The sequence below is a fragment of the Daucus carota genome, chromosome 6 (assembly GCF_001625215.2).
Source record: "Daucus carota subsp. sativus chromosome 6, DH1 v3.0, whole genome shotgun sequence".
Classification (NCBI taxonomy): Eukaryota; Viridiplantae; Streptophyta; class Magnoliopsida; order Apiales; family Apiaceae; genus Daucus; species Daucus carota.
In genome coordinates, this window is record NC_030386.2 from 38,379,923 (window position 1) to 38,397,498 (window position 17,576).

The following is a 17,576-nucleotide window of genomic DNA, read 5'->3' on the forward strand; positions in this document are numbered from 1 at the left end:
ATCCACTCCGTTAGCTCCTGGATTGGACCGGGTCAGACCGAATATCCGCTTCATTGACAGCCCTAATTAGAAGGCAAGAGATGTGATTTTTTTGGGACCTGTTCGATTTTAATTTTTCAAATTTAATTTAAGAAACTCTGTGTATATTTAATTTAAGAAACTCCGTGTATATTTAATTTAATTTATAAAAATTGCAAAAGCTGAAGATATGAATTTATTTTAAAATTGTTTCAAGCATATGATGAATTCCATTAATAATAGCATAGATGTTATTTGACTAAAATTATAACAAAATTTATTAAAAAATCTTAAATTATTCAAATTCTGATCTACTCGTGAATTTTATAAAATAATGAATTCTTATAATACAGATTAGTACATAATATTATACATTCCTAGTAAACCTCTATCTAAAATTTTTGAGAGACTTTACAGAATATGAATGAATTTTCAACCAAAGATAATGTTAGCATACTATGCGGGTGTTTGGCTGACAAATAAGTTGGCTCTTTTTGTTTTTAAGCTAGCTTCTACTTTTGCATGACCGTTTGGCAAATAAGTTTCATGGACTTATTGTGTGTTATGTGGAAAAAAGCAAGAAGCTCCGATGTGTAGCTTTTTTGTCTTGCCACAGTTGCTTATTTGTTTAATCATCCAAACACTTAATCAATTTATAAGTTCATGACTACTTCTCACTTATAATCCACTTTTTTATTTTAAGCAATAAGTAACTTCTTTTAAGCTAAGCCAAACGGCCCCTATATCCTGAGAAGACATCATCTTAACATTTTGAGATCCTTAAAGAATTGAATTTTTAACAGATAGACCTTTTTAATTATAAAATTTTGATAATGAAAAAATATATATATTTTCTATATATTGTGTTTTGATCTTATTTTTAAACTATTTTCTAGGAAAAAAAATATTCGAAAACAGCTCGTTAGAAAATGGAGCACTAATGTTATTGTGTTGGAATCCTTGTAGGATTACATAAAGCAACTACATAAACACTAGCCAAACAAGTGCAGCAAATAAGACATAGAAATTTTTTCCACTTTTAGCCTTTAGTTGAGATTCTGACCAACAAAAGTATGGTCAGTTTCGGTGTTTGAGATCATAGTATACAACTTTTTGCGTTAGTGTGTAATGACAAAACAACCACATTCATATCAATTTTAAAAGTTCCTACTTTCAAATAATTATATAAATAAAATGTCGAAACCTGAAATAAAATGTCGATAAATTCACGTTAAACACGATGTTTTAATTTATTAATTTGTACAAAATATCCATACAAAAAAAAAAAAAAAAATTTGTACAAAATATGGTGGCTGATGTGGCCAAACAGTCCCATTAGAGCATCTCCAACGGCGTTGGCTATAATTGTTGGCTAAATTGGACCTGTAAGACATTATGTAAAATTTGCTGAACCTGTAAGACATTTTGCTTCAATGGTACTGGCTATATTGGTTGGCTATAATTTAAAAATAGTATGTTATTAATATTTTAAATTGTTAAAATAGAATATATCAGTTCAATATGGTAATAAATGATGTACAATCTTCCTACAGATTTTCTTACAGACCTGTAGAGGTTCGACAAATTTAGCCATCCATAGGAGGTTGGCTAAATTTATAGACAACAGCTGAGCATGGTTGGAGTTGGGTTTTTGGAGCTGTTGGCTAAATTTTTTTATTTTAGGTATGCCACCTCACTTTTTAGCCAAGGGCTTTAGATGGTTGGAGATGCTCTTAGCTTTTCTCTTTCTGTTACACAACCGCCAAAAAGTTACCACTGTACAATACTTGCAAGACTTTCCATCAATCAAATGACGAAAACACCCTTACCAAATCCACGTGTCATGATCCAACGTACTCTCCACCTCACTACCATAAACTCCGCACCCAGCAGAACCCCAACTCAATCTATATAAATAACAATCACCCCCAAATCCCACACTTCCTAAATCTCGCCGGCGATCTATACTTCCGGCGCCGGAATTTCATAATGGCGTCACCCCAGACAGACCCCACCTCCCCACCACCCCCAAAACACGAAGAAACCCATCACCTCCTCCCCCCGAAATCTTCGGCGAAAATCCCGCCGGCCCCCGAAAATTTCGCCGACGAAGTCGCCTACGAGTCCCGGGAGAAAATCATGATCGTCGACCTGGAACTCGAGTCACCGGACGACATAAACCCCCCACCCTTCTCCTGGACCAAGCTCTGGCTCTTCACCGGGCCGGGTTTTCTCATGAGCATAGCCTTCTTGGATCCGGGCAATCTCGAAGGCGATTTGCAATCGGGCGCAATCGCGGGTTATTCGCTACTATGGCTCCTATTGTGGGCCACGGGTATGGGCCTGCTGATCCAGCTCTTGTCGGTTCGGGTCGGAGTTGCCACGGGGAAGCATTTAGCTGAGCTTTGTAGAGAGGAGTATCCTTATTGGGCCGGGTTGTTATTGTGGTTTATGGCTGAATTGGCCTTGATCGGAGCCGATATTCAAGAAGTGATTGGCAGTGCTATTGCTATTCAGATTTTGAGCCGCGGGGTTTTACCTCTTTGGGCTGGTGTTGTGATCACTGCTTCGGATTGGTAATTTTTCGTGTTTTGGTGCGAGACGTTTTAGCTCAAATGTGGATCATGTTATAGTACCAAAAACTATCGTTGTAGGATAATTCATAAGTCAAGCCAAAAAAGATTCTGATTTATAAACAAGGCGGAATGTGGTTCGTGTTTAGATCGATATGTTTAACTGACACTAGCTTTTGATTGTTGTCTTAGTATACATTATGGTAGCAGCAGGATAATTAACTAGTTTGAATAGTCTAGGTAACATGAAATACTAGTTTGTGTTGTAGTTGTACGAACACTGATACGTGTGTGTTTGGATTGATTAATTTTGTGTATCGTTTAATTTTTGAAGAAGTGTGAAATGTAGGATAAAGTAAGTCATTACCCAGTAGTGTGGTTTGTATACATGAAATGGCTTTTTTTTTAAAATTAAATTATTTTAATATGTAAGTGGAAAATTTGTTAAATTTGCAAAAGCTTGTACTAGATTTTCTATGTAGCTGCCTTATTGATTTTCTGAGTAGTAAGTTGTGGAGGCTTCCGTATTTCACTGATGGTGGTTTGATGCTAATTTTTGAACAGTTTCATATTTTTACTACTTGAGAACTATGGAGTGAGGAAGTTGGAAGCTGTTTTTGCAGTTCTGATATCAACTATGGGACTCTCATTTGCATGGATGTTTGCGGACACAGAACCTAGTGGGAAGGAGCTTCTGATAGGTATGGATTATGATGCATCCTACCCTCAAGTGTTCCGTTTTGCGTTAATTGCTTTTCCCATGTGACTCACATTTACTGGAGTGATTAAATTTGCAGGTCTTTTGGTGCCAAAACTTAGCTCGAGAACAATAAGACAGGCAGTTGGAGTTGTTGGGTGTGTTATTATGCCGCATAATGTATTCCTCCATTCAGCTTTAGTACAATCAAGAAATATCGACCCAAGCAAGAAAGGACGGGTTCAAGAGGCAGTCAATTATTATACAATCGAATCTTCTGCTGCCCTTTTTGTGTCGTTTATGATCAATTTGTTTGTTACAACAGTTTTTGCCAAGGGGTTCTATGGTACTAAACAGGCCAACAGTATTGGTCTGGTTAATGCAGGACAGTATCTTGAAGAAAAGTATGGCGGGGGAGTGTTGCCAATTCTTTATATTTGGGGTATTGGTTTACTAGCAGCTGGACAAAGTAGCACGATTACCGGCACGTATGCTGGACAGTTTATCATGGGAGGCTTTCTCAACCTTCGGTTAAAAAAATGGACGAGAGCATTGATTACAAGAAGTTGTGCCATTGTGCCAACTATAATTGTTGCTCTTGTCTACAACAGATCTGAAGCTTCACTAGATGTCCTGAATGAATGGATTAATGTTCTTCAGTCTATACAGATTCCATTTGCCCTTATACCACTCCTCACCTTAGTTTCGAAGGATCGGATCATGGGAGATTTTAAAATCGGATCATTTATGCAGGTCAGATTATTATATCACGTTTTTTGTTACAATTGTACAGGTGTCACAAGCATCTTCTGCTAACTCGTAATAGTATTAACTTCTAGGAAAATTATGATATCTGAATGCTAATTAATTAGATAGCTATCTTCGTGTTCCAAATTCTTATCATGCAAAGGACTCACAGGTATAACTGCCCACTTTAGCTTCCTAAAAGTTGGCATAAGAATGGAAAAAATCACTTTTAGCAAAATAAAGATAAAAAGCATTTTGCTATATTTTTCTTTATGTAGTATTGATAAAGGGTGAACGAAAAAGTCTTGTTGATTCTGGTCCTTTAGAAATTGTTCCATCAATAATCTTCCCATGATTTAGACCAATAGTACGGTACCTGTAAAGACCAAGGTTTAAAGGTTAGACAATATTCTGCGGAATTATCATATACTAGTAATTGATTACCTTTTTATGACAACCAAACAAAATGCGCAGAGTATGTCCCACTTGGGGAAGGTTTAGATATATTGTTTCTGTGAAGACACATTTATCTTATCCCAATCTAATGAAGATGATACCCATTATGAATTCCTTATATTGAAGGATCACCACTGATTTTCCTCCACTTTATTCCTTAGAATTTGTTCCAGCTATATTAAGCTACCTGTACTATTCACTTGACTCCTTTATGAAACAATCTCAACCCTTAAAAAGATTTAGGAAGAATAATTTGAAACAAAATAGTCAATGGTGAGGTAATTTTCCTTTATTCCAACTATTATTAGTAGCAATACTAGTTTAAAGACTAAGTACAGCCAAAAATTTCTTCCATGCACCAGATAATAATAAGTATAATGTCAATATATGAACTCTATCGGTTTCTAATCCACCTTTCACCTAGGAATGAGACCAGATAATAAGAATCGTTGGCAGACAGTTGGGGCTTGGAAGGAAAAAAGAAATGGAAAGTGTTAGCAGCAGTCGAGAGGATTCTTGAACTTGCTTTATCAGTTGTAGTTTGATTTTTTCAGTATGCATTTAGCTAGGTAGAGGTTCCTCGCAAATCATAATGGAGATTGTAATATAGTTTGCAATGTTAGTCAGTTTTCTTTTTGATAAAAATCTGTGCCTGATAAAATCCATCTGTCTTATAGAGGAGCTTTATTGATAGAATGGGGGTTGTTATGTTCATTTTCCTCAGAAGATATGCAGTTTTAGTTTACTGCTAAAACACACCTGTAATTGTTAATCTTTGACTTCCACACTCGCCTACAAAAAAAATAAAATATAAAAAGGGAATATTGTAAATCTGGCACTCTTCTTGAGTGCAGCAAGTAACTACTACTGTTATCATGTACATTTCATGTATTTAGATACGCTGACGATTAAACCTCTAGCTTAAATCTGAACCTAAAGGTAACCTTTTCTGTCTTTAGAAACTGAGTTGACACAGGCCAAGCCTTTTTGATTGTTATTTCACCATTCGGCATTTATGCAAGAGCCTTGTACTTACTAACCAGGGATAATTATATACTATTATATAGGATTCAAATATATGCTTGGGCTTGGCTAAGCTTAAGATAGTTGAAAATTTTAGCTATACTTGTGGACAACCTAGACTTTCTATACACAATCTTTATCAGAAATTTCAAGATGTTCAATGATTTATTTTAACAGTTAAATCAGCAAATGCTCAGGCTAAAATGTTCCTGGCAGGGTGAATATCTTGAGCGTAGCTGTGATTTAGTTAAATTATTTTAATTTAAGTAACTTGAGCATAGCTGTAAAGTCCCTGTTGATTTCTCTAAGATCTTTAATGCTAACGTCTCTTTATCCTGTTCGTATTTTTGCATTTTGGTATGTGTCCCTATATGCTCTTGTACAGTGATTTGCATATTATATAAATCCTCCAGGATACGTAATAGTAGTATATAAATTGGCAGATTTCTTTTGCTTAGTTTTATTTCAAGTGTGGTGGCTAAAATCAGGGTGCATTTGTTCAATTTGAATACTAGACTCCTTAATTTTATCTTTAACTTACACTCTTCTTGGTGCAGAGAGCTGCATGGACTGTGGCTGCCCTGGTGATGGTGATCAATGGGTATCTTTTTCTAGATTTCTTCGTTTCTAAAGTTAATGGAATGTTGTTTGGGTTTTTGGTCTGTACCGGAACTGCTGCGTACGTGGCATTTATATCGTATTTGATTGTACATAGTGATTGCCTTCCTGCCGCTTGGCTCAACCAAATATTTTCCAAGGGCTACACAAATGTTGGGAAATGAGTAAACATTGTGTTGGCTTGAGGAACTTCAAAGTATAAGTTTTTTGATTCACTGTTGCTGTACTACAGATGGGCTGTTGATAGTATATTCTTTCAAAACAAAATAACAGGATTAATTACTGACGCTTACAAATTGAAATATCTGAGGTGATGCATTTGGTTGTTCTTTCTTTTGGATACATGTTGGAGAAGATAAAAGAACTTCTTGCTGAGGGAAAAGACCGGACATATTACAGATACATGAACTTGGCTGCTCACCCAAAGATACAAGGTAAGTTGTTGCAAAAGTTGAGCGATCATTGTGCTGGTTCAGAAATTATCAACAGGCATCTGGATGATTGGTCGAAGATGTTATACTTAACAAGTGTAAAGTAGCTGGCCCAATTTGTAACACTTTTATTTGGGTAAATTTTAACTTTTAGCTTATTAAGAAGTCACTGGGGCTGTGTTTGTTACTAGTCATATGTATCTAGATGTCCAGCTATAGTGTTGTAAGATATTAGGTTTGTATTGCTAATAAAATTTTCTGCTAGCAAAGACTTGTGAGGATGTAAACCATTTTGGAATAGGAAAGGGTTTTAATTTCTTGTTTTAAATTCATATGATAAATGGGACAATGTACCTTATGTTTTCTTTTTCTTTTTCAAAATAGAAATTCTGGATCCAGAAGAGGAAGAATCATATGAAATTCCTCTGACTTAACTCTTCGCTTTCCGGGAGTTGATGTGGTATAGCTGTGGTAGGGTTCCCGCAAATAACACCAAAACAACACTTCCATAGTCACCAAGTTTGTATCTTCACAATTATTGTTCCATTTACCAGTGACTTACTCTCATGCCGGAGGTGCTTGATGGCAACCACTCCGGTCTGAGTATTGTTTTGCTGAAACCCTACCACACCACTCCGGTTTGAGTATTGTTTTGCAGAAACCCTACCACAGCCATACCACATCAACGTAGTGACCCTGCTGGAAAGTGAGAGTTAAGTCACAGGAGGCCGGAGACCATTGCCTCCACATTACAACTTTACAAGTCTTCCATCATGAGTATGGTTTTTGCCATACAGCCACTCCTAACCTAGCATTAGTGAAGTACCCCTTCTGTTGCTTTATCTGTGCCTGCTGCCATTGAAAGAGGGTAACACTAGCACCATCAACTATCTGTGATAAAGTTTAAAAACGTCAATTCCAAACCACTAAATTCCTTTGAGACCAGATATTTTAAACTATCCAACAGAGAAAGTGAAGCTCCTGCAAGGTCATATCTGCATATGCATCCACCAAACACTGAAGGAATAGCCAAGGACCATAACTTTTTCCACTTAAAAGCTGTTCCCAGATTCTGAGGCTGACTGTATCCTCTGCACAAAAAACAGGTACAAATGCATTACCTGGACACTGTCTTCAGTTTTGATTTTGCTTAGTATTTTTAATTTTAGTTTTATATCCCAGATATGTTCATTTGCTGGCAGGGCAGCACGTACCCTTCCATGCTTAAAGTAATCTTTAATTTTTATGAGAATAACAAATATGTTGTATCATTTTTTTTTACCAATAGTTAAATTCCAATGTTGAAACATAAACATGAACCTTGTTGACTTGTTTTTATAATGACATTTTGAAAAGATTTTGAACACACATCAGAATGAATAAAACATCAATTCTAAAATTGGGTGTTACCTTTTATATTTATATTTCCTAAGAAATCAGATGAGAGAGGAATTAACTATATGAATTTCAACCGTGATGGTGAAGACTCCTGTTAGGTGAGCTGATAAAAAAAAAGAATTCAAATTCTTAAAATATATAATTTTTAACTCAAAGAAATATTTGGGTTAAAAATGAGAGTATATGATTTAAAAGGTAACCCTTTTTTTTTGTCATTCATTATCCGAATTTAAAGAGACCGTTTATGTCCTGCAAGTAAAATATGCATAAAAATATTGAAAAAAATCATAATTTTGCAAATCATGTTGTACAAAGATCATTATATCATTTAAAATTCATTTAAAATCTTGAATATCATGTATGTTTTGCATGTAGAATATTATATAATATTTTATCCTGCGGAATATGTTTAGTTTGCAGAATATTTGTTCAATTTGCAGAACATACACATTCTACTTATCAAACATAGATGTTCATCAATAATTTTAATGAATTGGTGATATTTCTTCACAAAATAATGTATTCTGCAGTATTTTGATTTGCAAAATTATGAGTTTTGTAATGTTTTTATGCAATATTTTACTTGCAGAACATAAGTGGTCTCCACGGTCTCCAAATAAAGTGGTCTCCATAGAACTTTACCCGAATTTAAAATTCGAATTTAAAATAGAATTTTAGTATGACTAATATATACACTTACATAGGTTTTTCTGAACAATATATATACACACATAATTAATAAATTTATTTATAGTGTGTGATCGTTATTTATAAAATATATATATATATTAAAATCTAGTTATCTTATTTAATATATATTTTGTTAAATAATTTATAATTAATTGTATAAACTAGTCCATAAACCTAAATAATAAATTAACTAATAATATAACTCACGTGTTCATTGTCACAAGGTAATAAATAAATTAGTATGTAGTGGTTGAGAAATATTTAGAAAAAAAAGGTAACTAAAATTAAGACTTTAAAAGTTTTACAATCAACTTTCTAAATTTTTGTATATTATTGAGTTAATTTCCGACATAATTAAAAGTTAAACAGTTTATTAATTTATGTTTGTCATCTTTAATAAATTATAATGTATGTATATCAATATATATTAATTAATATAAAAATAATTATTATAAATTAAATTTTAAATATATTTATTTATGATATATGATTTATGAAATACTTTTTTGTAATATACAATAATAAATAAAAGTAAAGCATTACATTAGTTAAATATATTATCGAAGAAATGCTAATTTATTCAAAGTATATATAACTATACTTATGTTACAAATTTATAAATAAAGTTGCAAAACTTTAATTAAATATATAATATTATAAAATATAATTTATAATTATGTGTGTGTATATATAATGATATAAGATATATTATAAATTATAATATAAATATATTTGAGAGCTAGTATATTTTGCATATTAGATTGTAATGTACCTAAACGATTAATACATTTCATAACATAAATAAAAAATGTAAGCATTATTGTTGTTATATATTTATATTTTTAATAAATGTCACTAAATGATATATATAATTAGATGTTGAGTTTTAAGTCAATTATTGTTTAATAACTTGATGAATTCGCGTGTGTATATATATAAATTGATTTATATTTGGTCATGAGTAAATACAAAGTATATTATTATTATATAAATGAATATTAGATAAATATATTCTATATCTCACCTAATATTTATATATATTTATTTAAAAATAGAGAGAGATATAGTGTTGTGAATATCTAGTTATTGTTGATTTAAATATAATTATGACAATAATATATAATTTATTAAAAATATATGGTTTATCATTCTAGCTAGATGTCTAAGTATATTAGACAAAATTATTGAAGAATCGATAGCATATATAATTAAAAAATTTAAGTCGTGAGATGATGATATATTTTTAATGCATTGATAGATGTAGCTAGTATTTTTATTTTTAGATATAATTTTGTAAAATTAATGTTATCCAATCATAATGATATATTATTTTTTTTGAATAAAATAATGATATACTATTTTAATTATAGAGTTTTAATTTTTTAAAAACATATGTTGAACAACTATAATGATATATATTATTAATTACGGTGATAAATGTAACTGTTGTATACATATGTGTTTTTTTCAAAAAAGTATTATTATTATTATTATTTTAAAACAGAGTGAAAACTGCAACCTTGCTGTGCAGAAATATGAAAAAATTGGGATACATATTGTTGTACATTGGATGGTATGGCTTGATGAGTGAATATAACTGTCAATCAAAATATGAAGAGATAATACTCGGATGCTCTTGAAATAAATGTAACGTAATACATGTTGTTTGTTGTGTAGGGAATATTTATTTATATAGATCAGTAAATGTAACTGATAGCAGATAATAGAAATTGTTGTACAACGAATATTAATAAATTTAACTTGGATACATTGTGTTTATCTGTGTGAATAAGTATATGTAAAGTCGTTAGACGTTAAGTGCATTTATAAAAAAAATTGATGTAAGATACGTGATATTTTATCGTAAAGTGAATACTTAAGATTTTTTACAAGATACTAATTCTCTATGATGTTGTATAGGGTTAGTGATGTGCACATATGTTATGTTGATGTAAAATGAATATTTCCACTTTTTTAATTTTGAACTCGTATAAATATAAATATTAGTAGATTGTCATTGTTAATCTAACTACTATCAAATTATATAGCAGATATTATACAACAGATACTTGTATATTTTTTTAAAAACTAGAAATATATTGTTGTACACTAAATATAGTGATGAGTAAATGTAGCTGTCACTCTTGGTTAAAACATGAAGAGATATTATGTTGTTGTATAATGAATATTTATACAAATGTAGCTGTCAATGTTCCTGAAAATATATATTTTTGCTTTTTCTAAACATAGGAAATTATTGAAATAAATGTAACTTCACGAATGTTAAAATAAACCTGGACATGTTGTAGCGAATATTTATTCATATGGATTAGTAAATGTAACTGCTAACGGATAGTAGGTGTACGTTATTGTATGATGAATAATTATAAAATTTAACTCAGATACATTTATATCATACATATCATATATATTATCATACTCAGATATATTTATATCATACATATCATATATATATTATCATACCAAAATACATTTATATCATACATATCATGTATAATATTGTCATAGATACAGTGTTAGTGAAGTGGAGTAGATGAATATATAAATCCGCCCTAATAATATTAGGTGAAGGATATCAATTTAATATGATATCATATAATATAATATGCTATTAATCTTATTTAAATGAATAATTACAAAAAACTCACTAAATAATTATTATACAACGGATATTTATATAATTTTTTTAATACTATAGATATATATAATGAATAATTAATTAAATTAAATTACTTAAGCTAGGTCAAATTTATTAATCAATAAATTATTAAAAAAATAAACATATATGTAAAAATTTGTTGTTTGGTAGTCATATATGTACAAAAATATAATAATATGTAAAGTTGATATTAATATTTAATTAATATTTTTTAGAACTTGAAATAACTTATAATTTTAGTTTTAGAGGAAGGAACTCTGTTTACTACATACATAGATAAGATTAATAATATTTCTTTTTGAGGTCAAATATAGTATATTTTTATATATATACAGTTTAAAATATTCATATACAGCTGGAAGCATAAAATATGTACTTTAAAGTTTTCAAAAAAGAAATATAAATAACATTACTTTTGAGTTGTATCATTTTTTTCCAAATTTAGTGAGGAGAAAAAAGAAATGCAGAATATCTGTCTAGCAGAGGTTAGTAATATTCTGCTAGGTTACGGAAACTTCCCTAATATTGCATGGCGGTTAGTTCTCTCTATCACCAACATTACACACACAATACATTTATTATTACCTATATTATGACCCCAAACTCTCACTTTCCTCTTCATCTTCCCTAAATTATCGCTTTTCTCGTATTCAATTCTGATGTGAATTATCTGTTTGTTTATCTTCGAATTTCTTATTCTCTTTTTCTTTTTTCTTTATGAGATAATCAAGAGATTTGGAGTTAAAATGGTATAAATCATATCTAATTAAACGCTAATTGACTCCTAGACAATATCTGAGTCTCTTAAACCCTTATACACACACATACATACATCTCTCTCTCTATCTCTCTCTCTCTCTCATATTCATATGGCTAACGCTCGGCAGGATCAAAACAATGGTCAACGCATCTCTCCGGGACTGCAATCCTCCGGTCATGATTTAGAGCAAGCGTTGTCGTCGCTCAGTCTTTATCCGGCGCCGGCGCCGACTTTTTCGCCGGTGAACGGTGAAGGTTACTTTCCATATGGGCGTCGGCAAGTTGCTAATAATCTGAGTGATATAAGCTTGCAGAATTTGAGGTTTCAGCTTGGTCAGATGGGCTCTGGTGTGGGCCCACGAAATCCAGTTGTGGGCCCGGATGTTTTTCCGATGTATGGTCCACCGGCGCCGCCGCCGCCGGCGACCCTCTTCAACAACTACCCGAATTATCCATCTGGGATGTTGTATAGTAATGAATTGATTAATGCTCAGTATTCAAGATTGTTGTATGATGTTAATAACTTGAATCGCAAGAAACAGATGGATTTGTACCGAGTGCATAATGCTCAGATTGCTCAGCCTCCGGTGTTTCAGAACGGCGGTGGCGCTGGTAGCAATGCGCATCGTAGGCCGAATAATCGGTTGGTCCAGCAGTTTGATCTCCTGACTTTGAGAGACATGAAAGGTGGAATTGTAGGGTATGCTATGGATCAGCATTGGTGCAGGGTTTTGCAGGCTAAATTTGTTGATCCAAGTCAAGAAGATATCGAGATGGTGTTATCCGAAGTAGTTGATTGCATCGATGAGCTGATGAAAAATCCTTTCGGGAACTATCTTGTGCAGAATCTCATTGCTGTTTGTAATGAGGAGCAAAGGAATAGGATCATCTTGTCTGTCACCAAGAATACTTTTCAGCTTGTTAACATCTGTTGTAATCCACACGGGTACGTGTTTGTTGAAATTACACACTAATTCTTCCTTAATTTATTGATGCTCGTGGTCTCTAGTACTGTGATGTGTAGCTAATTACATAATTAGTGACTTGTTATTGAGATGTTGTACATTTGTTGCAGGACTAGAGTGGTTCAGAAACTAATGGAGAACCTGAGTTCCCCTCGCCAAGTTTCAGTGTTGATGGCTGTTATAAGCTCTGGTGCAGCGATCTTGGCCATTGACCAGAATGGGCATCATGTTGTTCAATACTGCTTAACTCATTTCTCTTCTGAAGACAACATGGTAATGCCTGAAAGCTTGCATTTTTGTTCTAATTGATTTGTTGAAAATATCTTGCCTACCATGCCTAGAAATGTAGAATCTTGATTGAAGAGTGTTAGGTACACAAAATAAGTATTGTGCAGCATTGCACATGCCTGGTATTGTTTTCAGTTTTCCATTTGTATATGCATTTTCTCTTTGGGTTTTCATTAGCTTTAGAAGAAAATTTTGCTACTTGAGGATTGTTTGTTTACGAGTGGGGTGCCTGGGGTGCCTTTCTCAGTAGGAGCAGTTAATAATTTTCTTCGACACAATGCAGCATTTTTGTCTGCTGGCTTGCTTGAATTGTTTGCGACTCTTTGTGTGTTTAAAATATTTAGTGGGACTTCGGAAATGTGATTTTTGTCTATGAACTTGTATTTTTGGGACTGTTTAACAATCAAAGAATTAGCAGACCTCTTCAATTCAAAAGTGAAAAAGCTCAGCATTTTAATAGAATATGGATTCTTTTCTTAATTTTTTTTGATCTTATATTGATTTTGATTTAAGGATTGCATCATTTTTGTTTTTAACATTAACTCACATATTTGTAATGTTATCAACAATGGTAAACAGACATAATGTTATAATTGTTTAAGTTAACTCACAGCTAAACAAAGCTTAATAATTATTTTTACTGTCTACCGTTAGTTATTGCTCTTAATCATACGTGTTAAGGACCTGTAAACACATCCAGAGTTTCACAGAATACTATTGCTTCCTAGGGCCTGTTACAAATTATATATACAGTTATTGGTAATCTACATTCTATCACAATATATATGTTATCTAATCATAGATTTATATATGAATTATTCAACTGCTGTACTGCTGCTGCTTGTGTTCTGTAATATTAATAATCTGTACTCTTTCTGGGGTTTTAGTATAATAGTATCAGACATTATGATGGTATACGTTTGCTTCATTGAGTATCTAATTTTGGTCTGTCACCTGCAGCTTCTTATCAATAACCTAGCAGACAACTGTTATAAGGTTGCCATAGACAGAAGTGGCTGCTGTGTTCTACAGATATGTATGGAGAAATCCAAGGGGCAGCCTAGACAACGTCTAGTTTCTGAGATAGTGGCTAATGCAGTTCATCTCTCAAGGGATCCTTATGGGTTTGTTCTCTCTACTACTTGGGAAGTATTATACTTTTCACTATCTGATGTTTTAAACTAACATGTAATATGTAATTGCACATCTAGGAACTATGTGCTACAACATATGCTGGGACTAAAGGAACCTGATATCACAGCAAATCTGCTGAAACAACTTGAAGGAGAATTTATGCCCATCGCCTGCAACAAATATGGGAGTAATGTAGTGGAGAAATTTCTTGAATCAGGGGAAGAGATTTCATCGCGAATCATAATGGAGCTAGTTGGAGATTCCAATGCGGCCATGATTCTACTGGACCCCTTTGGAAACTATGTTATCCAGTCTGCATTAGCTGTTGCCAAGGTTAGTTCATTGCTCAAATTCTTATGTTTCTTAGCTATTGTTATCAATGCACTTCGTTTTTTCTATCAGTCACCTCTTATTATAAGTAAACTACTTTATACACTTTATATCAAACTAGTTTATACGCTCTACATATCTATTCTTTCTCTTAAATTTGCACACAAGTTTTCTCCAAAGAAGTCTAGTCTACACTCTGCTTTCAAAGTTTAGAACGTCTATTTCTGCCAGCTTTATAAATCTTCCACTTCTCAAATTTATACACTTTCAGTATTAAAAGATGACTTCTTAAACTTAAATTGTCTCTAATTTTGCATGTACATTTCCCACCGGATATCTTCCAAACTTGTAAGTCGTGATTTTTATAACTATTGCTAATATTATCTATATGCTAAGCTGCAATATTCTAAACTGGATATTTGCTTCTGATGGAACAAGGAACTGTCACCAAATATGTTTTCAAATTAAATAGAGATAGTGAAGCAAAATTTTTGCTGAAAAACATCCAGATCTCCTGTTTCTCTTCTGGCTCTCTTTCATTTGCCTTTTGGTTAAATTTCAAGATCAAATTTTAGACTCTTAAGCTTAGTCATATCAATTGTTTTAAAGTTCTGGACAAACAAGAAAAACTGTGTGTGGCTACTCTACTAACCAAAGCATCGGTAGCTGCATATATGATGTATCAGTTTCCCGTTTTGTAGATTATGGTAATCAATGTTTTGTTGGTGTGCTAATGTATCATTTGGTCGATGTGAATTATAAGGTAAGTAATGTGCAACAGTTTGAAGTCTTCAAGTTGATTGCAAAAGACACATCCTTGTTGGATGTAATCTGAGACATTTCTTTGGTTTTTGACCAGTCTTTAGATGCTTCACTTGTCAATCGGCCCTCAGCCTTTGTTCCGATATGTTTTGTAGTGATAATGATCTGTTTTTGTTCTGGCGATGCAGGGAGTTGCACGGAATGCACTGCTTCAGTTAATTCAAGAAAACTCTTCTTCCATGCGCAGCAATCTGTATGGCAGGAAGATAATTGCATGTCTGGAGAAGGCAAAGAATAACGCGATGTGGACGTTGAACTGTTGAAGGAGTCTCCAGATGAGTTGTGCTGTTGAAAAATCTGAAATAACTTTGATGTTGTTCTGTTGTTTTTACATGGTCAAGTAGCGAAACTTTGGTGTGTAGTTGTTGAAATAGGTGCCTTGTATTAGTATCGTAAAATGTCTGTTGTCTGTTTACATCATGGGTGCTTATACTCAAAAGACAGCAAATGGGAAGATAGGACATAAAAACACAGGAGGGCTCTTGAAATTTCATGTTTTATCATACAAATTTGTCTTTGGGCAAAGATGATAGTTAAGGGTTGATGAATTTCCGTTATACCTTCCGTCTTTTTATGTTTTACATGTTATATCAATAGTGTGTACTGTGCAATGGATCTATTTATAGGCAAGGGTCGATGAATTTAACTATTTTATTTTTTTGTTTTATCTGTCATTTTTCTTTTATATATGTTTCGGTTATCTAGTATGTTTATGGACAAATCCTGAGTACTAAATTTAATATATTGTATTTAGCTTATTTTGTGTGTTTATGGATAAATTTTAAACACTAAATTTAATACATTTAATTTAGATTGATTGTCGTAATTTTTGTATATGCAGAAGTATATCATTGTTAAAAAGTATGAGATAATCAAAATGAGTTGAATGTTATACATCGTATCGTTCACCCTTCTACTAAGTTTGGATTGTTTTGAAAACAAATCAAATCAAAATTTTTGATTTTTAATTTTAGAACCCAAATCCAAATATATATATAAAAGTCAATCCAAACAAAACTAGATTAGTTCAGTATCGATTCAATACCAAAATACCTTTCCAAAAATCATGTTTTCTTATGAAACTAAAATAAATAATTTTACATGTTATTATGTGTGATCTTACCTGAATCACAACATAACGCTTGGAAAACAAAGATAAAATGACATCTGCATAACTCTCCAATAATTTTTAAGGTATTACTCTTGTCTGTTATTAGGAAAAAATAACTCACTTAATTTAAAAAAATTAATTTTTAAAATAAGAATATAGATAAAAGTAAAAATTAATTTTTAATTAGAGAAACAACCATAATAATGAACGACACTTAAATATTTAAAATAAATTATTAAATTTTATTTATAAGATATATGTATTAAGAATTCCGTTGGGTTTGAAAATGAAACCGATCTAAACTAGAAATTTTCAATTTTCTAGTTATTAATATTGAAATCAAATGAAATCGTTAAAAATCAAAAAATTTATTTTGAACAATTCGAATATACTAGATTGGATCGCTTTGAAATAATTACGTTCAACCGTTTCTATTCATTGTAATTTGTAAGTATGTTCTACGAATCCGTTGAGGTTGGTGCATGGGAGCATGCACCGTGGATAAAGATTAAACAATTATGTTGGATGAGTACTAGCGAACAATTATAAGGACTTCCCATGCGCACACTGCACACATGAGCATTATTAATCGAATTACGGTTTTTATATGGTGTGACTGTACGCACAAACTCTTATGAGTTTGGTTCATTTTTATTAATCATTTAATTATAAATGAGGATGGCCTTCCCGCATATACATCAAGTATACCAATCAAAATCCACTAAATTTGAATTTAATGCTTAATGTGTGTTCATAAGCACACACCATAAAGACCTATCGAATTATATACTACTTGTACCGTTTTATTGGCACTTGGTGAAACTCATGCTGTTGGT

General features: G+C 32.3%; 2 protein-coding genes across 2 annotated transcripts; both read left to right on the forward strand.

Annotated features, from left to right (window-relative positions):
* The first annotated feature begins 1,922 nt into the window (after positions 1-1,922).
* Positions 1,923-6,891, forward strand: LOC108228025 (metal transporter Nramp2). Its single transcript, XM_017403483.2, has 4 exons — positions 1,923-2,594; positions 3,156-3,292; positions 3,389-4,041; positions 6,072-6,891. The coding sequence occupies exons 1-4, from the start codon at positions 2,008-2,010 to the stop codon at positions 6,294-6,296; spliced, it is 1,602 nt and encodes a 533-aa protein (XP_017258972.1). The 5' UTR covers positions 1,923-2,007; the 3' UTR covers positions 6,297-6,891.
* Positions 6,892-12,108: 5,217 nt separating this feature from the next.
* On the forward strand, positions 12,109-16,186 carry LOC108226869 (pumilio homolog 12). The gene is made up of 5 exons (XM_017401862.2): positions 12,109-13,036; positions 13,166-13,328; positions 14,304-14,467; positions 14,555-14,810; positions 15,758-16,186. The coding sequence occupies exons 1-5, from the start codon at positions 12,201-12,203 to the stop codon at positions 15,890-15,892; spliced, it is 1,554 nt and encodes a 517-aa protein (XP_017257351.1). The 5' UTR covers positions 12,109-12,200; the 3' UTR covers positions 15,893-16,186.
* The last annotated feature ends 1,390 nt before the right edge of the window (positions 16,187-17,576 follow it).

Excerpts from the sequence above, each read along its gene's own strand:
- LOC108228025 (XM_017403483.2), top strand. The coding sequence starts at position 2,008 with ATGGCGTCACCCCAGACAGACCCCACCTCCCCACCACCCCCAAAACAC. Across the intron at positions 3,293-3,388 it reads TGGGAAGGAGCTTCTGATAG|GTCTTTTGGTGCCAAAACTT; the intron begins GTATGGATTATG and ends TTAAATTTGCAG. Across the intron at positions 4,042-6,071 it reads AAATCGGATCATTTATGCAG|AGAGCTGCATGGACTGTGGC; the intron begins GTCAGATTATTA and ends TTCTTGGTGCAG.
- LOC108226869 (XM_017401862.2), top strand. The coding sequence starts at position 12,201 with ATGGCTAACGCTCGGCAGGATCAAAACAATGGTCAACGCATCTCTCCG. Across the intron at positions 13,037-13,165 it reads ATCTGTTGTAATCCACACGG|GACTAGAGTGGTTCAGAAAC; the intron begins GTACGTGTTTGT and ends CATTTGTTGCAG. Across the intron at positions 14,811-15,757 it reads CTGCATTAGCTGTTGCCAAG|GGAGTTGCACGGAATGCACT; the intron begins GTTAGTTCATTG and ends CTGGCGATGCAG.